Raw genomic sequence first — 23,612 nt, 5'->3', positions numbered from 1 at the left:
GAGCAAGGGACAATAGGTTGTTTCTTAACACTCCAATAAACAAGTTTTCCCCTACGGAAAAGTGAGTAGCCATATGTGGATCGACGGGTCTCAACATAACGAAGATAATCGACATCTAAATAACCCAAGAGATCCATGGTATGTGGTCGGGTGAAGGTAAGACCAAAAGATATAGTCTCTTTGACAAACCGATCAATAGTAGGAGACTGAACAAACTGGGATTAGGTTGGGTAGGGATGAGCTCGGTACTAGTACTGAAAATCCCCAAAAATGGGTATCGGTACCGAAGGCAAAAATTCGGTAAATATCAATACCATACTGATCCCGAAACCTCAAAAGTTGTGTACCGAATTGGAACCGACGGTACTCGATTTGGTACCGGTACCATTTTTTCATCCCTAGGGTTGGGTCCAAAAAGAAGAGCTTTTAACGTTTCATGAGTTGCAAGTGGAGTACTCACCAGTTTCAAGTCAAGCAATTCAGCTCGTTTGAGAACGTCAATGGCATATCTGAACTAACTAAGAAATAAACCATCATCAATATATGCTACTTAAACTCCAAAAAAATAGTTAAGATCACCAAGATCTATGATAGCAAACTCATTGTTTGTTTAAGCGAGCAATAAATGCAGTGATGAGATCGTCCACAAACATGAGAAAATACATAATACATAAATCTCTCTTGAAAATGGATAACGAAGTGTCGGCTTTTGCAAGAAGAAATGTGCTAAGACGATGGAACCAAACACGAGAGGCTTGTTTAAGACCTTAGAGAGTCCAGACTCCAGAAGTTCTGGATTTGAGAACCAAGCATTTTGCCATAAAGAATGTCTCATTTAAGTTTCCATGCAGAAAAGTGCTTTCAACATCAAGTTGATGTAAGCGCCATCTGTGAATAGTTGCAAGGGCATAATATGCACCCGGCCTGGATGCTTTGAAAACATATCTCGTTTGAATGACCTTCATAAAAGCATTTAACAATGAATATAAACCAGACTTGGTTTTAAGCGAATGAAACAATATAAACCCGGGAAAAATCATCAACAAAAACAATATAATAAAGGTATCCATCAGTAGATGGAATGGGTGAAGGTCCCCACAAATCACAAATTTAAGTTGACACCTTATGCAAGTAATAGGTTTAGGCAAAATAGAATAACAGATAATAAACACAATTTGTTCAAAATTGAAATAATTCATAAGAAATGCTTGAGGTCATGAAAACAAACAAGCATGTCCGAACGTGAATGCCATAGTTCATAAGAAGCTCGATTAAAACACCAGAAGTTGCAAAAAAAATGCTTGAGGTCCATCTGGGAGAATATAAAGCCCATTTGACAATATGGGAAGTTAGAACCTGTTTCATTTTCCGGTCTTAAATGTTAAAAAACGGTTGAGAGAACAAAACATCAACCTGATGATCCATTGTGAATTTGCTAATAAAAGAAGATTTTTTTGTGAGATTAGGTACAACCAATATCTCATGTACTAAAATATTATCAGAAACCATACAGAATAGTGTGTATTTGCAGCTGAGTCATGGAAGGTTCCAGGAAGTATGCGACAACTGCTAGGGTTTAGATGGTAGGTGAAAAAAGGGGACAAGGAAGAAGAGGTTAGGATCAACCACGCGAATTTCTGAGTTTTATTGTGTTGGTTTGTTTGGTTATTGAAAGTTCGTTTAGCTATTAAAAAGTAAAGTGAAGGTTCTTCCTTTTTTTACTTTTCTTTTTCTTCCAACACATTCTTTATGTTTCAAAGAGAGTACAGAGAATTCTTTTGTGTTTTTATTACTCTTTTTTGTTATATTACAAAGGCACAAGACGAGAAATTAAATAGACAAAGGTGTTGACCTTTAACAAGGAAAAAACAAATAAAAGGGATGTCATATCCCTTGATTACAACCTCTAACGTTAGAATTTGCTGGCATATGTTGTACATATCTTCTATTTTGGGAAATGATGATAGCTTGACCCTTTGAAATCTTTATAATTTTATTTTATTTTCTAACACTCCCCCTCAAGTTGAGTAGTGGGGTCTCCAATGCTTAACTTGTTAAGGAAATTGCTGAATATTCTTCCATTGACGGCCTTAGTTAATATATCTGCTAATTGGTCTTCTGATCGAATGAATGGTAACTCTATCGTTCCGGTGTCGAATTTTTCTTTGATGATGTTCCGGTCAACTTCTATGTGTTTTGTACGATCATGTTGGACAGGATTTTCCGAAATTTGTATAGCGGCTTTATTATCACACATGATCTTACTCGCTTCCGGTGGAGGGAATCCTATCTCGGTCAGAAGTTTTTGGATCCATAAAACTTCTTCCACTCCTTGTGCAATCCCTCGAAATTCGGCTTCAGCGCTGGACAAGGCTACGACTTTTTGTTTCTTGCTTCTACAAGTTGCTAAATTTCCGCCAACCAGAGTGACGTATCCTAACGTAGATCTTCGATCATCTTGATCTACAACCCAGTCTGCATCAGTGTATAGTAGGATCTTCAGATGTTTGTTTTGCTGAAAAAGAACTCCATAGCCCACTGTTCCTTTAAGATATCTAATAATCCTCATGACTGCTTCCATGTGAGTAACTTGAGGTTGGTGCATAAACTTGCTAACCACTCCAACTGCATATGCAATATTAGGACGAGTATGTGAAAGATATATTAATTCACCTACCAGGCATTGGTATCTTTCTTTGTTTGTCAATTCGGCTTCCTCTTCCATATGAAGTTTATGATTTACTCTTATTGGTGTGTCAGCAGGCTTGCAGTCAACCATTCCTGTTTCTGCTAGGAGATCAAGGATATATTTCTTCTGACATATAAAGATCCCTTTTTTGGATCTTAGTACTTCAATTCCAAGAAAATACTTAAGTCTTCCCACATCCTTCATCTCAAACTTCGTGATCAGGTTTTCCTTCAATTTCTTCATTTCTTCTATATCGTTCCCTGTAATAATCATGTCATCAACATATATAATTAAGCAAGTCACAAGTTTACCTCATCGCTTAAGAAACAACGTATGATCGGAGTTGCTTTGTTGATATCCATATTTTTCATTGCTAAAGTCAATCTGCCAAACCAAGCTCGAGGGGATTGTTTAAGCCCGTAGAGAGATTTTTTTAACCGACAGACTTCTTTTGTCTTGAAATTTTCCGTGAACCCGGGTGGAGCTTCCATATAAACTTCTTCTTCTAATTCCCCATGTAGGAAGGCATTTTTAACATCAAATTGATGAAGAGCCATCCTTCATTTGCGGCGATCAAAAAAAGAACTCGAATTGTGTTAAACTTGGCTACTGGTGAAAAAGTTTCAGAGTAGTTAATCCCATATGTCTGGGTATAGCATTTAGCCACTAACCGTGCAATATATCTTTCAATAGTGCCATCTGGTTTATGTTTGATTGTGAAGACCCAACGACATCCAACTGGTTTCTTTCCCGGTGGAAGATCACATTTCTCCCATGTGTTGCTTTTCATTAATGCCTTCATTTCTGTATCCATCGCATCCATCCAATTCTTTGATTTCAAGGCTTGTTCCATAGAAGTTGGTACTTTTTGAGGGTAAAGTGAAGAGGTAAAGGCTTTGGCTTCTTCAGATAGGTTCCCCTCGGCTATATTTGCTATTGGATACCTAGAAGATTTAGACTGCTTTTCTGGAGAGTATCGCTTTGCTGGAATTCCTCTGTTAACTCTTGGAGGAAGTACATATCTCTCAGTGGTTTCTTCTTGTCTATTCTCTTCTTGTATTGGTTCTTCTTGTTCCACCTGTGCTGTTTGTACAACTTCTATCTCATGGTTGTTAGTTATATCAACATTTTCTTGAGTATCATGAGATCTTTCATTTGTTATATTTTTAAATATTTGAGAATTACTTACCTCATATGTTAGGTCGGGAGGATTTGGGGTTGTAGCACTAATTGTTGGTTCACCAGATTGGTGTGAGATTGGTGACTCATCTTGGATACCGTGATTAACTTCTTCGGATGATGACTCCCATTTTGGAACCCACTTCAACCAACTAAGCGTGCCATATTCTTTCTCCCCCTCACCACTTAGTTGGGAGGTATAAAAAAATTCAGTTTCAAGAAAGTCACAATTCATGGTGGTGTACACATAACGTTTCATTGGACTATAACACCGGTACCCCTTTTGGTTTATACCGTAGCCAACAAAAACACATTTTTCAGCACATGGGCCAAGTTTATTTCGATTGGTTTTGGGTATGTGGACAAAGACGGAGAACCCAAATACACGTGGTTGCATTGTAAGAGTTGGCGGAAGTTTAGTAAAATCTGATAGAGCTTGAAGAGGTGTTTTTAGGTCAAGAGCTTTTGTTGGTAGTCGATTGATAAGGTACACCGCGGTAGCGACGACTTCAGGCCAGAAAGACTTAGGAACTTGGGATTCAATCAAGAGGGCTCGAATCATTTCTAAGAGAATGTGATTATTCCCTTCAACGGTGCCATTTTGTTCGGGAGTGTGGGAGCACGGTGTTTGGTGAATTATTCCTTTTGATTGACAAACTTGTTTCATTGAATCATTTATGTATTCCCCACCATTATCGGATCAAAGAACTTGGATGTTGGTTTTGAATTGTGTTTGTATCATAGCATAGAACATAATAAATTTATCAAAAACTTCATTTTTATGTTTTAAAAATTAAATCCATGTTATACGAGTACAATCATCAACAAAAAGGATGAAAAAACGAAAGTTTTGTTCTCCGACAACTTTTGACGGTCCCCATACATCCGAATGGATAAGAGAAAAAGGTAAATTGACTCTAGTGTTATTTAGTTTAAAAGTATGTCTATGACTTTTAGCCAAGAAACAAGTTTCACAACTTAATTTTTCATTAGAAGGAAATAATTTTGAAAATAAAATATGTAAATAACCGATAGATGGATGTCCCAATCTCCTATGCCATAACCAAGCTTCTCTTTTTGTAGTTCCATGAGCCAACATCACAGTACCATGAGTCACCTCTTCCACATAGTAAAATCCTTGGCATTCAGTGTCACGCCCAATAATCGCTCCCGTCCTGATATCCTGTAGGATACAAAAGGTCGGGTGCATAAGCACCGTGCAATTTAATTCTTTTGTAACATGACTAATAGATAATAGCTTATGTGATAAGGACGGGACGTAAAGACAATTTGAAAGTTTTAAAGTTGGTGATATTTCAATAGTCCCCCCCCCCCCCTTTAACAGGGACAATCCCCCCATTAGCGGTTTTTATGTGATTAATTTTAGGTTTAGAATTTGCTACTATGTCGGATAACTCGTAAGTCATGGTGTCAGTGGCACCACAGTCAAAAATCCATGATTTACTTAAATTTTTACATGTTTCTGCTATATTAACTTCTCCTATATTATTAATTGGTTTCTTCTTGAAAAAACCATAATTTCGTGGGACTTCAAAAGCTAATTTTTTGACCTTTTGTCCCGTATCAAATTTAATTGACTCTTTTAGGTTTTTATGGAATTTAATATTTTCTTTAGGAGGGTATTTTAATAAGTTTCTAACTGTAGGGTCTAAAAAATAGAATCAGAAATGCAAGGGTTTGAAATACAAGGGTTTGAGATTAATATCTCAAACCCGTTACCTCTGTCATCCGAACCAACCGGAGCGCCGCCTGCTTCTTCTCCGGCAGAACCTGCAAAACCACCGAATCCGTTGCTTCTCTCTCCACTATGCTGGTTGTCATTGTTGTTGGTGACACCCGAGTTGCCCACGACAGCTGCCACACTCTTTTTATTTCCTTTTTTATGGCCATCGGTCTGCCAATATGGAAATCCAACGAGTTTGAAGCATTTTTCTTTGGTGTGTTTCGACATCCCGCAGTGACTGCATTTTAATGTGATTTATCTGCCCGGGATGATGACCCGTTTGATTTCCACCCCTGGTCTGACCGGTGGTGCCCTTTTGATACAAACCCTGTTCCGATCGCTTCCCTTGGTCCAGTGGTAGCCAACCCAGCCGCCACGCCTTGCTGTGATGATACATCGTTTGAAGCCGAACCCAAGATGTTCTGGCGGGCGGCTTCTTTTCGAACGGTGGTGTAGGCGCCCTCTGGTGAGGTAGGGGATCCCATCTCAAAACTTCCCTCTTTATGTGATCATATTTCCGATCTAAAGCATTAAGGAATTGAAATAATTGTTGTTCAGACCTGATTATGTTGTAGGTTTTGATGTCAGCTGCACACGTCATGGGATTGGGATCGATTCGCTCGATTTCTCCCCAAATACCCTGCATCGCGATCCAGAAGTCTTCGAGGGGTATGCCATTTTGTTTGATTTCGTTTGCCTTTACATGGAGATTAAAGATTTGTAATTTATCTTTGCCACTACTGTATGTGAAAATCAGAGCGTCCCATAGCGATTTTGCTGTTGGGAACTCGGTTAGGTTGCTTGCAAGGTTTGGTTAAATATTTTGAATAAGCCATGAGAAGACGACTAAATCATCTTGTTCCCACTGCTCGTATTTTTCGTTGGTTTGATCTGGTGGGTTTGTGGATAAATGACAACAACGCTTTTGATTTTCCACCTATAGCAACTCGAATCATCCGAGTCCACAAGGCATAATTCTGGCTGTTGAGTTTAAGGCTAATGTTCAGGCCATCTGACAGACTTTGTTTTAGGTTTTGGTTTTGGGAGTTGAGACCATGTTTGAGAAGTTTTGCGATTTGGACCGAAAGGTCATTTGTATTATGTGGACTACCGTCTTCGGACATGGCAGTCTGCTAACACAGATTTGAAGAGCTAGAGGTAAATGATGAGCAGATAAAGCAGGCTGTTTAGAATCTGTCACACCCCGACTATGTAGTTGCGGAAGCGTAATACGGGAATGTAACAGATAACACTGGTATCAACAACATTGTTTATAAAGAAATTCACAAACTAATTTACATCATATTACATGGGTTGGTACTATGTTTACAACTAGATGAGAATCACATAACCGGTTTACAAGCTTTTTATTTAATATTATATATCTGCGTCTATTCACAGCTATTCAACTCTTCTTCTAACACCAAGCACGTAAGCAAATCATTCCACTATTGCTTTACCTGAAAAGCATGTTAAAACGGGTCAACTACGTCTAGTTGGTGAGTTTCAAGTTTCACGAGTATCAACGAAATCAGTACACGAGTTCGTAAAGTTTACAGTGTGTATGTATATATGTATGTGTATGATGTATTATACTAAGCCACAAGTGAAACCGAAACGAGCTAAAACACATGGCCACCCCTGCCCATGCACTCCCGTTGGCATTTAACAGCCACTTTGCCCCAAGTATGTACTATGTCTAACACCACATAGCAGTATGTATTAAGTTTAAATGACAATGTGCAACTGGGTTAACATGTTCCGGCATACCCCACCGGCTCTGTCAGTTGGGTTTGTCAAACCGATAGTACTATCCACACGTCACCGGCACGAAGTTAATCACTTGTGTTTGTGGGGACTTGTCAAGTGTTAGTACTTAGATAATCCACATCATCACAAATTTTCAAGTATATAAGTATATGTAAACATGCTTTTCACCCCAAAAGTTCGTAAAACAGCTTAGAAAGGGGGGGGGGTCGTGAAACTCACCTTAATGTTGTTCGAGCTGGTGGTACGTATCGGTAACTAGAATGTCTCGATTATAGCTTGAATCCTATAACCGGTATCGTACTGTTAATACTAGTACAGTGTTTAAACCAAATCGGGCTGTATAGATAATCTGGGTATAGCTGTTAGGCCCAGAACATGACCATAGTCTTAGATTGTGACGTTGTATACTATGAAAAGATTAAAACTGGATTTGGCTCAGTTTCACCGTTTCCCGAGCCTAGCCAAGTTGATTGTTTATGCGTTTCGGGATTAGGTAAGATCACATAAACTTAAGTAAATATATTGATTGATAAAATAATTTGATTTATGAAAGAATTTTAAGGTTTCGGTATCTGGTTTGATTGCAGGGTTCGTTTCCGTTTTCACACGGGTTTGATTATACAAAACGCGCACAATCCACCCGAATTATCCGGAATTTCTCGTAAAAAGTTCGTTTTTGTCAATATCATTCAAAAATATGATATTTAACCACTTTTGACATTTTGACATACCAGTCAGTCCGTTAAACACAAAAATGTCGGTTTCGTTAAAACATTTATAATTTAAATCTTTGATTAATCATAACTAAATATGTACTTATATATAAATTATGTAAATTTTTGTAAAAATACATTAAGACATGGAAAAATTTATAAAAATATTTTAAGAAATTTTATGATTAATTATTTATTTATAAAAATTCATTTAATAGGTTAAAATCGTGTAATAAATGGCCTGTTTATATCAAACGACCTCCAAAAAATCCGATAATTTTTACAAATGGCCTCAATGTTATTAAATAGCCCCTTAAAAATCTCTAGAACCTAACTCTTTTGACAAAATTCATTTTTGTGCGTTTTTCGGCTGTTAAGATTCGGTTAAATCATAATTGCACAAACCATACTTAGGAATTTACAATGATCCCTAAACTTTACCAGTGATCTTACCAAAACATATTAATCTCCAAAACCAAGTTTCAGAATTTTTCAATATGTTTAGCTATTTTTCCCAAATAAACGCTCAGAAACGGAAATAAATTCACCAAATATTCTCCGTTTATCGAAAAATTACCAAATTTGATCAGGGACTCATTTAAATGATCCCTAATGTCCCTGATAATTTTCACAATCTAACAACAAGCACGTCACAACCTAATACTAAACAGCCCCTAAACGAGTGTTACGGGTTTACCTTGTCGGTTTTCGATGAGTTTTGCTAGCTTAAATGACTCTCCGGGTCTCGGTTTGCAAACTCAGTGTATCTATATATCATATAACATCAAACCAAGCATAAATCATCCATGTGACAGCCTTGATAATTAGGGTTTCGGTTTTGGGTTCAAACCGAACTTTTAAACCGTAAAAACGTTGTATTCATGTTCTAATCCGCGTTTTTGACCAAAAAAGTATATGTTCCTGGTTTGTAAACATGTTTAACATCAAAACATGGTTTTACTTGATTTTTATGGTTTTTGGATGGTTAAACATGTTTAAAACTAATTAAGGATTAATTTTTCATGTTTAAACTATGTTAATCATGGTTAAAAATCAAGGAAAAATCACTATTTACCTTAGGATTTTGATGAATCTTGTTGAAGAAGAGAGTGTCTGCTGATTTCTGGAAATTTTCCTTTATAAATATCTTCTTAATATTTATTTATATAAAAGATACTAAAAGGGGGTGGGCTGTCCCCTTTTGCGGCCGCAAGGTTATAAGGGCCCATTGGGCCTCTTTTTGGCCCAATGGTGCATCGGTTTTCGTGTCACGCGTAAAATTTGGTCCGAAATTTAGTTCGGGTTCGGTTTTTCGCAAGAAAACTAGTTCGAGTGCGAAAACCAGCGCGAAAACGAGTGTTTTTCAGCCTAGTTTTGTAAAATAAGAAAAACGTACTGACTCGTTGTAAAATTCCAAAATATTTTCACGGATTGCTTAGAACATGTTATATAATTTTTTTATAAATCTTTTTCGGCTTAACGGATGCTACAATGTTCGTTTTGATATTAACGATTGCGTTTAAGCTTATAGCGTATCGATAAACGAAACCTTTTTCGTTTAAAGAGTTTTAAACGTACTGAGGCCTAAATATCAATATGTTAGCCTTTATAATATATATATAACTCGTATATGACCCCTCAGTATGTATACGGGTCATAATTAGTATCGGTCGGTTACTCGTTTAAGCACTACGAATTAACCGATTTATCGTTTACTTGTTACGTAATGAATATAGTATACCTCGTTTTGTCACGAATGTCACATTCTCTCCCCGTTAAGAAATTTCGTCCTCGAAATTTAATGTGTCACCGGTTTTCTTCTTAGCGAATAGGTGTGGGTATTTCTTTCGGAATTCGTCCTTTCGTTCCCAAGTATATTCGGGTCCTTGTTTTGAATTCCACCGAACTTTTACCAATGAAATTTTGTTGTGTCGTAACTGTTTGGTTTTCCCGTCTACAATTTCTACTGGTTCCTCTACGAAGTTGAGCTTTTCGTTGATCTGAACATCTTCCAGTGGTACTATTGTCGTTTCATCAGTCAAACACTTTTTCAGATTCGATACATGAAACACGTCGTGAATAGTACTCAGTTCTAAGGGTAGTTTTAATCGGTAAGCTATGGAACCAATTTTTGCAATAATCTCAAAAGGTCCGATGTATCTCTGGGCTAGTTTACTAGTCTTTCCAAATCTTATAACACCCTTCCATGGCGATACTTTTAAGAACACCTTATCACCTATTTCAAAAGATAACGGTTTTCTGCGAACATCAGCATAACTCTTTTGCCGGTCGCGGGCAGCTTTCAATTTTTGCTTAACCTAGTGAATCTTATCGGTGGTTTTACTGAATTAAATCTGACCTTGAAATTTGGGTATCACCCACTTCCGTCCAACATAGTGGTGATCTACATTTTCGCCCGTATAGAGCTTCATAAGGTGCTGCTTGTATACTACTATGATAACTTTTATTGTAAGAGAATTCAATGAGCGGGAGGTGTTGATCCCAATTCCCTTTGAATTCCAGTACACAAGCACGAAGTAAATCTTCTAAGGTTTGGATGGTTCGTTCGGATTGACCATCGGTTTGGGGATGGTAAGCCGTACTTAGGTCGATTCGTGTCCCTAAGGCTTCTTGTACTGCTTGCCAGAAATGTGAAGTAAAGTGACTGTCTCGGTCGGAAATAATCGAAAGAGGTACTCCGTGTCGGGATACAATTTCATCGATGTAAATTTGAGCGAGTTTTTCGGTGGTGTAGTTGTTACGGATGGGAATAAAGTGTGCGGATTTGGTTAATCGGTCAACAATTACCCAGATAGCATTGTGTCCTTGGGAGGTTTTAGGAAGGTGCGTCACAAAGTCCATGGTAATTTGTTCCCATTTCCATTGTGGTATTTCGGGTTGTTGAAACATTCCCGAAGGTTTTTGATATTCCGCCTTCACCCTTGCACATGTTGCACATTTACTTACATACACGGCTATATCCTTTTTCATACCAGGCCACCAGTAAAATTCTTTAACATCTTTATACATCTTATCAATACCTGGATGAATAGAATATTTGGACTTATGTGCTTCATCAAGAATCAACTTTCGGAGTTTATGAAGTGTTGGAATCTAGACCCGGTTTTTGTAATAATATACTTCATCAATTTTCTTCTCGAAATTCCTTTCATTCCCATGTAGTTCTTCTTTTTCTAGCTGATCTGCCTTCAAAGCCTCATCTTGTGCAACGCGAACTTGTTCGGTTAGGCTACTTTGAACAATCATTCCGAGTGCTCGTACCCTTAATGGTTTGACTCTGTCTTTTCGGCTTAAAGCATCGGCTACTACGTTAGCCTTACTCGGATGGTATTTAATCTCACAATCATAATCATTTAACAGTTCTACCCATCTTCTTTGTCTCATGTTTAGCTCTTTCTGATTAAATATGTGTTGTAGGCTTTTGTGATCAGTATAGATGGTACATTTGGTGCCATACAAGTAATGTCTCCAAATCTTCAATGCAAAGATAACTGCTCCCAATTCCAAATCATGGGTTGTATAATTCTTTTCATGTACTTTTAATTGTCGGGAAGCATATGCTATTACTTTCTTTCTTTGCATCAGTACGCATCCTAAACCTTTACGAGATGCGTCACAATATACCACCAATTCATCAGTTCCATCTGGAAGGCTTAATATTGGAGCCTCACATAACTTCTGTTTTAACGTTTGGAATGCCATTTCTTGTTCTTCTCCCCATTCATACGCTCGATCTTTTTGAGTTAGGAGGGTTAGAGGCTGGGAAATACTTGAAAAGTTTTCAATGAATCTTCTATAATACCCGGCTAGTCCTAAGAATTGACGAATTTCTCTTGGTGACTTAGGCACTTGCCAATTTTTAATGGCCTCAATTTTACTTGGGTCTACTTGGATCCCTTGTTGATTCACAATGTGTCCCAAAAACTGTACTTCTTGTAGCCAAAATTCACATTTGGACAACTTTGCGTATAACTTCTCTTGCCTCAATAATTCTAAGATTTCCCGCAAATGTTGTTCGTGTTCCTTCTTACTTCTCGAATATATCAAAATATCATCGATAAACACTATCACGAACTTGTCAAGGTAAGGTTTGCAAACTCGGTTCATGAGGTTTATAAACACTGCAGGTGCATTTGTCAACCCGAACGGCATAACCAAAAATTCATAGTGACCATACCGAGTTTGGAAAGCTGTTTTTGGTACATCTTCTTCCTGAATTCTTACTTGATGATAACCAGATCTAAGATCAATTTTTGAAAAATACTTCGCACACTGGAGCTGATCAAACAAGTCATCAATTCGAGGTAAGGGGTATCTATTCTTTATAGTCACTTTATTCAATTCCCGGTAATCAATACATATTCGAAAACTCCCATCTTTTTTCTTTACAAATAACACTGGTGTTTCCCACGGTGAGTAACTAGGTCGGATAAAACCCCTGTCCAGTAATTCTTGTAACTGGTTGGACAGTTCTTGCATTTCAGAAGGTGCAAGTCGATAAGGTGCCTTAGCAATGGGCGCTGCTCCCGGTATCAAGTCAATACGGAATTCAACTTGTCGGGTCGGTGGTAAACCAGGCAACTCATCGGGGAATACATCTGAATACTCGTGTACCACTGGGATGTCTTCCATTCGTTTTTCCTCGGGTTCCTTAACTGTTACACTTGCCAAGTATAAAGTACAACCTTGGCGTAAATATCTCAATGCCTTAAGTTGAGATACGAGAGGCAGTACCGTACCAGATTTCTCACATTGAACAATCATAGCCTCATCATTCGGAAGAGATATCCTAACAGTCTTATCCTTACTGACAATTTCAGCTTTGTACTTAGATAGCCAGTCCATACCGACTATAACATCGAAACTTCCCAATTCCACTGGAAGTAAATCAATAAGGAATGGGTGGTCGTTTAGGATAAGGGAACAGTTTCGGACTATTCGGTTAACAAGTATCGACTTACCGTTAGCGAGTTCTATAGTATATGGTTTTGTTAGTTCACTCACCGGCATATTTTTTAAAGGTAAGAAGTTAACAGATATGAAACTTCTATCGGCACCCGTATCAAACAAAACTGAAGCATACTGACCCGAAACTAAGAATGTACCTGTCACCACATTCGGATCATGACGCGCTTCACCCGGTCCTAATACAAACGCGCGTCCCCTAGCTGCGTTGGAGGTTGATGCTTGTGCTTGGTTTTGCCTTCTCGCTACACCCTGGTTCAGATTGGGGCAGTATCTCCGAAAGTGTTCCGTACTGCCACATTCATAGCAGGCACGGAGGTTCGTGGTAGGTGGGGTTTGTTGGTTGAGTTGTAGGCGGGTTGGTTGAGGTCGAGGTAGTTGAGTTGATTGCGGTGGACGGTTAACAGTGTTGGTGGGGGTTCTACAGTTGGGGGCATAGTGTTCCGTTCTTCCACACTTTTGACAAATGATCGGTTTGCAATCACCCACATGATGAAAGTTACATCTTCTGCACTTCGGTAACGTCCCTTTATAGGTCTCTTGTTTTACATTAGAACTGGTCATGGCATAACTTCGGGTATTCGGATGAGCCCGCTTGTTTTGAGGGTTTCCTTGCATTCTTGTCCCATAATCAGTTCGTTTTAAACTTGTTGTTTCACCTGGCATCCTTATCACTCCACTCCTCATCAAATCAAAAGTAACGACACCCGTTTGAGATACAGCACTTTCTAATGTTGGGTGGGCTACTGAATTCACTATACTTCTCACAGCAGGGGTCAGTCCCCAGATATAACGTTCAATTCGCTTCGCTTCCGGTGTAACTAACCACGGAACTAAGCGAGACAGTTCGTTAAAATGATTCGTGTATCCCACATGGTCCGCTCCTTTCATTTCCAGATTCCATAACTCGTGTTCCAACCTCTGAATCTCACTTTTAGGGCAAAAATGCTCTAGCATGAGGGTTTTTAATTCAGTCCATGACATACGATTAATAGCATCTTGTCCCCTTATTTGGACTACCGTATTCCACCACATCAGCGCTTGGTCTAGAAACATACTGGTAGCAAATTTGACCACGCGGTTCGGTGGACACTCACTGATATTAATTACTGATTCGGTCTTTTCTATCCATTTGACCAGCCCGCTAGGTCCTTCAATACCCTTAAACTCAATCGGTTTACATGATGTAAATTGTTTGTATGAGTACTCCTGACGTGGAGGTTCTCGGTTATTATTATTGTTATTATCGGTATTGGTCCGAGTATTATCATTATTAGTTGTGTTAACAACCGGTACAGGGTTTGGGTTCGGGATATTATCAGGGTGCACAACAGGTTCTGGGTTCCCAGTGACATTCATAGTTGGGCGAGTGTTATTATTATTTATGACATTATCAGTATTCACCGGGGTAGTAACACCCGGGGCTACATTAGTGTCCAGCGGAGGTGTATTAACAGTGACCGGAGTGGTGCTCGTAGGTTGAGTGACAGTATTGTTGGCACGTATGCCTGCAGTGACTTGTGCTACAATTGTTGGTATCACTGCTTACAATTGTCGAGCAATCATTTCGGTCACTTCCGCCTCGGATAAAGGGTTTGCCTTCTTCGGGGCCATTCTATAAAATAATCAGTTATATAATAATTAATATCGTCTCACTATAACCAGCACAACTTTACGATATTACAATTTCACAACACACAACTATGCCAAAGAAAACACATTTGTATTAATTATAATCATTACTGTACATATGCATCCAAAATTAGCGCATAGGCTTAACCTGGTATAGGCCAGCGCTTGTATATGCGTATCAAAATTTGTCACTAAGTGACATGTAGACTTAACCCGACAAGGGCCAGTGCTTGAAATAGTACTAAACCACAAACAACTCCCAAGTCAGCCCAACACGCTGTAACAAAATGCTGCTTGGGATATCAAAAGACTATATACATAAGGCTGTACTACTATGTCCCATCCATTCTTTGTAACATGAAGCCACAACCAATCAACAGCAGCCACTAGGGCCGTATTAACCGCTAATCATACTCCTAGTAGTATCATTGCCCGATCCTGACGCCCGTGGCTGTGAGCACTGGATCTTTGCACAATTCTGATTTCTTGCTGCATGTACCACATGTGATCTTGCATATCATGTCTATGCTGGTTTAGGTTATTTATCGAATGTGATTGTTCTAAAAGCTGATCAGTCGCTAAACCCAACCATGCTGAATCAGAATGACGAGGTGGCTCTGGTACCGGGGCGGGTAAACCCCAAGTAGGAATAGGTATCTCAGTGACCTGGACACGTGATGTTTCTCCCCTATGGTACATAGATCGAGGTGGGGGAGAGGTGTGCTCAGGTGGCCGCACTGAAATACGAGCGGTCTGACGGTTTCTAATAGTGGGTGGGGGTACTGGTGTATGCTGTACGGGTGGAGTAGGGGATCTGGGTGCTCTAATCGGTGAATGATAAGCACTAGTAGCTCCCTGTCATACAACATTCCTAGGGGATTCCCTAGGAGGATAGGTGTCACAACGGTAACCCGATAAGTCGGGTTGACCTGAGGGTACCTTGTGGGGAATTACCGCATCTGAACCTTCTTCCATTTCCTCTGATTCCTCCCCAGTTTCCTCTTCTGGATCCTGCTCCTCCTCCTCAGACCATGTTGGTAGGGTATTAGATAAACGATCAGTAGATCTTGACATATTCCTGCACAATGGTTAGTAATAAGAATAATATCCTTCTATATTAATCATAGTAAAATACATGCAGGTATTTATAAACATAAGCACAAATAATCGTTTATATACACAGATATTTATTTATTATTATATTTTATACACATATGTTGCTGTTTTTTTTACCTATTCGATTGTTTATCGACTTCTTCTCGAATTTCCTCGTACAAACAAGTCCGTTGTTACGTTCCGGACCATAATAACCCACTTGTCCATTCGCGTTCATCACGAGAATCATCAGTGTATATTATTTAATATTATTTTATTCCCAGAGTTAATCGAGCCTAACGTTATCTTAGGGTATCCTAAGGGACATCCTAATTCTTTATAACCAATGGCTCTGATACCAACTTCTGTCACACCCCGACTAGGTAGTTGCGGAAGCGTAATACGAGAATGTAACAGATAACACTGGTATCAACAACATTGTTTATAAAGAAATTCACAAACTAATTTACATCATATTACATGGGTTGGTACTATGTTTACAACTAGATGAGAATCACATAACCGGTTTACGAGCTTTTTATTTAATATTATATATCTGCGTCTATTCACAGCTATTCAACTCTTCTTCTAACACCAAGCACGTAAGCAAATCATTCCACTATTGCTTTACCTGAAAAGCATGTTAAAACGGGTCAACTACGTCTAGTTGGTGAGTTTCAAGTTTCACGAGTATCAACGAAATCAGTACACGAGTTCGTAAAGTTTACAGTGTGTATGTATATATGTATGTGTATGATGTATTATACTAAGCCACAAGTGAAACCGAAACGAGCTAAAACACATGGCCACCCCTGCCCATGCACTCTCGTTGGCATTTAACAGCCACTTTGCCCCAAGTATGTACTATGTCTAACACCACATAGCAGTATGTATTAAGTTTAAATGACAATGTGCAACTGGGTTAACATGTTCCGGCATACCCCACCGGCTCTGTCAGTTGGGTTTGTCAAACCGATAGTACTATCCACACGTCACCGGCACGAAGTTAATCACTTGTGTTTGTGGGGACTTGTCAAGTGTTAGTACTTAGATAATCCACATCATCACAAATTTTCAAGTATATAAGTATATGTAAACATGCTTTTCACCCCAAAAGTTCGTAAAACAGCTTAGAAAGGGGGGGGGGGGTCGTGAAACTCACCTTAATGTTGTTCGAGCTGGTGGTACGTATCGGTAACTAGAATGTCTCGATTATAGCTTGAATCCTATAACCGGTATCGTACTGTTAATACTAGTACAGTGTTTAAACCAAATCGGGCTGTATAGATAATCTGGGTATAGCTGTTAGGCCCAGAACATGACCATAGTCTTAGATTGTGACGTTGTATACTATGAAAATATTAAAACTAGATTTGGCTCAGTTTCACCGTTTCCCGAGCCTAGCCAAGTTGATTGTTTATGCGTTTCGGGATTAGGTAAGATCACATAAACTTAAGTAAATATATTGATTGATAAAATAATTTGATTTATGAAAGAATTTTAAGGTTTCGGTATCTGGTTTGATTGCAGGGTTCGTTTCCGTTTTCACACGGGTTTGATTATACAAAACGCGCACAACAAGCACGTCACAACCTAATACTAAACAGCCCCTAAACGAGTGTTACGGGTTTACCTTGTCGGTTTTCGATGAGTTTTTGCTAGCTTAAACGACTCTCCGGGTCTCGGGTTGCAAACTCAGTGTATCTACATATCATATAACATAAAACCAATCATAAATCATCCATGTGACAGCCTTGATAGTTAGGGTTTCGGTTTTGGGTTCAAACCAAACTTTCAAACCGTAAAAACGTTGTATTCATGTTCTAATCTGCGTTTTTGACCAAAAAAGTATATGTTCCTGGTTTGTAAACATGTTTAACATCAAAACATGGTTTTACTTGATTTTTATGGTTTTTGGATGGTTAAACATGTTTAAAACTAATCAAGGATTAATTTTTCATGTTTAAACTATGTTAATCATGGTTAAAAATCAAGGAAAAATCACTATTTACCTTAGGGTTTTGATGAAGCTTGTTGAAGAAGAGAGTGTCTGCTGATTTCTGGAAATTTTCCTTTATAAATATCTTCTTAATATTTATTTATATAAAAGATACTAAAAGGGGGTGGGCTGTCCCCTTTTGCGGCCGCAAGGTTATAAGGGCCCATTGGGCCTCTTTTTGGCCCAATGGTGCCTCGGTTTTCGTGTCACGCGTAAAATTCGCATGAAAAATTTAGTTCGGGTTCGGTTTTTCGCAAGAAAACTAGTTCGAGTGCGAAAACCAGCGCGAAAACGAGTGTTTTTCAGCCTAGTTTTGTAAAATAAGAAAAACGTACTGACTCGTTGTAAAATTCCAAAATATTTTCACGGATTGCTTAGAACATGTTATATAAGTGTTTTATAAATCTTTTTCGGCTTAACGGATGCTACAATGCTCGTTTTGATATTAACGATTGCGTTTAAGTTTATAGCGTATCGATAAACGAAGCCTTTTTCGTTTAAAGAGTTTTAAACGTACTGGGGCCTAAATATCAATATGTTAGCCTTTATAATATATATATATAACTCGTATATGACCCCTCAGTATGTATACGAGCCATAATTAGTATCGGTCGGTTACTCGTTTAAGCACTACGAATTAACCGATTTATCGTTTACTTGTTACGTAATGAATATAGTATACCTCATTTTGTCACGAATGTCACAGAATCGTATGCACTGCTTTGATACCATGTTTCAAAGAGAGTATAGAGAATTCTTTTGTGTTTTTATTACTCTTTTTTGTTATCTTACAAAGGCACAAGACTAGAAATTAAATAGACAAAGGTGTTGACCTTTAACAAGGAAAAAATAAATAAAAGGAATGTCATATCCCTTGATTCCAGCCTCTAACGTTATAATTTGTTGTCATATGTTGTACATATCTTCTATTTTGGGAAATGATGATAGCTTGATCTTTTGAAATCTTTATAATTTTATTTTATTTTCTAACACTTTAAGTCGCGTTTCTATCTTTATGTTGTGCCTTTTGGCATACTGGTATCATCTCAATACACGCTGCGTTGGTAGATATGCTACTAAACCTTTGATATTCATCTTAGCACTCTCAGTTATGTTAACGTTACTACACATTCAAGGGCAAGCCCAATTGACTACATGTCTAGCTATAACTTTACTTGGTTGTAGTGTTAGGATAAAAAGACTTTTACTACTAATTGTAGTTGGAGTGTTAATTACTATCAACGAATGTAGAATAATGCAATCAATTTATCAACTATGAATCATCAAGGAAATACATATTTACCATTAAAATGCAATTATTTCCATATAATACATCCCAAATAGATAACAATTTCCATGTACACGGCACAATAATACAATGATGAGATGCCAATCATCACTCGTAAGTATGTGCTTAAAAAACAAAAAGACCCCTCACTTGACATTAAAATACTTAAATTATATATATATATATATATGGTATTCAATGATTTCAAAACGAAACATAAATCGACAAGAAATTGACCCATGCAAAAGTTGGGCAAAGTTTCTTAACTTTCCAGAGACAGCAGCAGCGAACAAATCAAGTTTTAGGTGGATTCAAGAAGCCATGCCTCTGCATCACATTCTTGGTTGCAAGAGCTGCAGCCTCACTTGGGCTCATCGTCCCTGCGGCCCTGAGTACAGCAAACTCCTTAGCGATCTCTTGTTGCAACATGCTTGTAGCACTTCCAAGTGGATCCACCATCGGTTGAATAGTGTTTGCTGTCTCAGTGACATCACCTTTGTGACCTTCTGTTGATCCGATTGGTCCTTCAAACTGAATTCCTTGAGGAACATCACCATCCCTCAATGTAGCCTCCAAGTTTTGTATCAGTGGCACTGTAAAATTGATATTTGAACGTTATATATATTCCAACTTAGTTTGTTCTTAATCTTGGTTTAATGTGAACTTTATTTTGGTCGACGAGGACTCTAATTTGGTTATTAGCCAGTGAAACAAGTGTACTTTTTCTAAATAATGTGCATATGCGATTGTGCGTGTACTGCTATATGTAACATTTCTCCTCTTATACACACCAATATTGTGTGTTTTGCTTATAAGGGGCTCACATATTGGTTTTTCTGTTAACCGGGTGGAGAACCATCGTAGTTGTACTCCCACGTTGTACTCCCAAGTCCCACCCGAGCACATTTAACTGTAGAGTTTTCCTCTCAACCACGGTTGTATTCTCTATTGTGAGCAGAATGACGATATGGGATTTGCCTAAGGGTATTACGGCTAATTAGTTATCTTTAGTAAGTTATGTGTAATTGTAGTATTTTGGAACATGAGAGTAATAAAAGGATTCTTTCTGTTTGAAGAAAATGAGACCAATATTTCACATAGGCAACCATCTTTCTTAGTGTTAACTTCACTAGTTTCTTGCATGGTTTGGTGATTTGGCAAAACCATTTCTTGATGGTTTTGTAATCTCATGTAAACAAGTCGCAATGGGGGTGCGATTCTTGGCCGGTCGGTCTTTGTAAAAATTGCAGGGGGGGGGGGGTGACAAGTCGCATCCCCATTGCGACTTACCTTTTTGAATAACGCCCCCTATTGCAACTTTCTTGAATAATCACGCCCTCCCCCATGTGACTTACCTATGTCAACGAAAGATTAACAAAACCACTTGGAAATCACGGTGGTTTTGCCAAACCACTTGAATGAATGTAACAAGACATAAACTTAAAACTAGACTATATACGCATACAGTGGGTTAGTGGTTAGTTAGAAATTTAAGAAAGATTCATAGCTTACTTATAAGAGGGGCCAGTGGACTACTAAGGACTTCATTTGGGAGGTTCAGAATATACTCAGGGATGGTGGTTCCAACCAGATGCTGTGAAACTTCATTGCTAAAACAGTTGCAATTATGCTTCAATATATTGTAAGTTTCCTGAGTATATCGTGGGTTTATCTCCTTTAAATACGAATCAAACTCATCCTTTGTAACTTTGGTGACACCAAGATCAGTCACTCGAAGCGGGGTCCCGTAAGGTGTGCTTCCAACAGGAGTTTCTTGTATCCCATCTCCAAAATAGTATTCGTTACCGAATATAGCTATTCCCGTGTGCCTATTTTTTATAAATAAATGTTGTAGATCATGTCACATTGTTGAATATTTATAATATAACATTGCGTTCTCATTCATTCTATACAACAAACAAAGATATGTACCATATTCCTTCAATGGGCTTCCCCAAAAGAGAAGTTGAGACCTCCTTAGCTAGCCCTTGGCTCAAGTCATACACATGCAAGCTCACCTTTTGACCCTCCTACAGATGGAACTCAAAAGTGGTTATGTTATCTTCCAAATGGACCCCACATTGATAGTATAAACATTTTATTTTACAACTTTTTAATGCGTGACTTTGACTCGTTTAAGTTTTCTAATAATTTAGCTCATCTTATATGTTAGGATGCTGTTTTTTTTATATGTAGGTGGTCTAGGAAACTGATAAGAGCTTAGCTAGGACGTTTTTAAAACATGTTTGGCTTTTAGGCAGTTCGCTACCTATAGTTTGAAACATGTTTGATATTTAGGCGGTCAGCCACCTATTGTTTGAAAATACGTTTTGCAGGTGTACTTACAAATGAAAGGATAACAACATAGGAAAATTAAAGAATGGATAGAGCATATAATACCTCGGCCATATCTCAACAATCAAATTTTAACAGAAGTTTGAGTTACGATGATGTCTTGATTGATCTGAACAACAATAAACGTTGTTCAAACAAAACTGAATAGCAAAGAGAAATAAAACATTATCAGCATTAAAAGAATCCCATTCATGTAAGGCATATATAAATGTTGATCACAAACAACAATGTGAGCATATTTCAATGACAAAATGATGATATGATAGCAATCAAATATTTTGCCAAACATGAATATCGATTAATAAACCGACGAACAAACAAATGCTATTAAGAACAGATGAATTAGGAAACGAGACGATGAAGGTCTTACAAATTTTGCATCAAAGAGAAGGGTGGAGAGAAAACAAGAACGTTGGGAATGAATTTATATAGGAAGAGGAAGAAATTAGGAACGATTGGATCTGTTGATATTCTAAAAAATATATGGACGTATGGAAAGCATGGATTAAATGTGACCTCTTGTTTGTTTTAGGAGGTTGACATTAAGTCACAATAGTCCCTTGATTATTAACTTATAAATGGCAAATGATTAATTGAGGGGTTATAAATATTTAATTTGTTTCTTATAAGATAATGCATAAAATATGTTGCATATAAATCCATCTATTTGAGAATAATAAATCAAACCCCACCGAATATGGCTAGCTCATTTGATAAAGGTTCTTGGTTTTTAGGAGTGTCGACTTGTCGTAACTTTGTCATTAACAAAAAAATCATAATAACTAAGTCAAACTTGATTTTTTAGTTTGATGATTTTAAAGTTTAATGAGTTGTAAGTTGAGATAAAAATTTGGGTCTGATAAGACTCGAATTTAAGCTTCTAAATTTCTTAAAAATTGGCAATCACGAGTGGATAAGTGACTAATACAATAAAAATCTTAAAGAAACTAACTATTTGTCTAACCCCTCGGCGGAATTATTATCAACGGATAGCTTAAACTAAAAAAATGCCTTTCACCGACTTATTAAGAAACAACTGGCGATGAATGAGTAATAACATAATGTAATTTAGGTAGTAATTTAGTTTTAAAAAAAGTGTTTTTTTTAACTTCATGAACATAATAGTAGCATCATGAGGTCACCATTGATATTGGAGGAAAAGTAAATATTTGAACCGAATGTCGTAAGGTTACAAGTTTGAATCTGATTTAAACCGGGTTTTACTGCGATGCCGCTTTGGGCTACACGTTTTCTCTGGAACAGGAGATGTTGTTGCCCGCGATTACGGGTGTATGGTCTCCTTTTGCCATAAGGTTACCTTGGATAGCCGTACTTTTATTCGTTGGTTGTTCAAGAAAATTAGTCGCTTGAGGTCGAAGCTATGCTCTCTCTCTCTCTATATATATATATATATATGATTGATTTCTTTTGAGAATCGCTTTGAGCTTTAAGAACTCGAAAGAACTCAACGTAACAAATTTTTTTTTACACATGTGTAATACGTAAGTGTAAGTAATGTACAAAAAATTAGCATAATTTTTTACACACCGAATCAACTTATTACACATGTGTAACGAACATTTAAACTTGTGTAATTATCAAAAATACTTATTCTCTCTCCTGATTCATTTTTAATCAAATTTAATCTCAGCCACATATATAAACTCATTTAATTAAATGTGTGGTCCAAAATTAAGTTCTTAAAGTTCTTACAACTCATCAAGTTTTCAAAATATCCCTCCCCTATAAATATATATATATATATATATATATATGTAAACTAGTTAGTTTTGGATATTTACACGATATTTGTTAATTTTAGTTAAAAGACCACAATGTATTTGCGGGCATTTTTATGTTTTATTGTCACTTTATAGTTAATACTCGAAGGTTAATATTCAAAACACCTTTTGTTGTTTTATGAAAATTTTTATTATATTTGTCAATATTATCTCAAATTATTACTAAAGAGCGTGTGTGATTATCATTTTGATGTTTTACTATGTATGACAATATGCTAGAGTTAGCATACGTAATGTCAGTCTTACTACTCGCTGTAATTTGTGTTTTCAGTATGGTCTTAATAATCCTGTACTAGCTAGTTGGGTGTCATTTATATTCGTTAGCGTGTTAAAAGTTTGTCACTTAGAATTCTCAAGTAC

At 37.6% G+C, this 23,612-nt stretch overlaps 1 protein-coding gene across 1 annotated transcript; it reads right to left on the bottom strand.

The window, feature by feature from the left end:
- Positions 1 to 19,389: 19,389 nt before the first annotated feature.
- Positions 19,390 to 21,504, bottom strand: LOC143561867 (uncharacterized). The gene is made up of 4 exons (XM_077049841.1): positions 21,496 to 21,504; positions 21,028 to 21,125; positions 20,608 to 20,924; positions 19,390 to 19,688 (listed from the first exon to the last, which is right to left on the bottom strand). The coding sequence occupies exons 1-4, from the start codon at positions 21,502 to 21,504 to the stop codon at positions 19,390 to 19,392; spliced, it is 723 nt and encodes a 240-aa protein (XP_076905956.1).
- Between the last annotated feature and the right edge of the window lie 2,108 nt (positions 21,505 to 23,612).

This window comes from Bidens hawaiensis, unplaced genomic scaffold, assembly GCF_021521415.1.
Source record: "Bidens hawaiensis isolate Kalapana, Puna unplaced genomic scaffold, B.hawaiensis_p1.1 tig00001179_1, whole genome shotgun sequence".
Classification (NCBI taxonomy): domain Eukaryota; kingdom Viridiplantae; phylum Streptophyta; class Magnoliopsida; order Asterales; family Asteraceae; genus Bidens; species Bidens hawaiensis.
The sequence above is the reverse complement of the archived record's forward strand: the minus strand, read 5'-3'. Positions and strand labels throughout refer to the sequence as shown.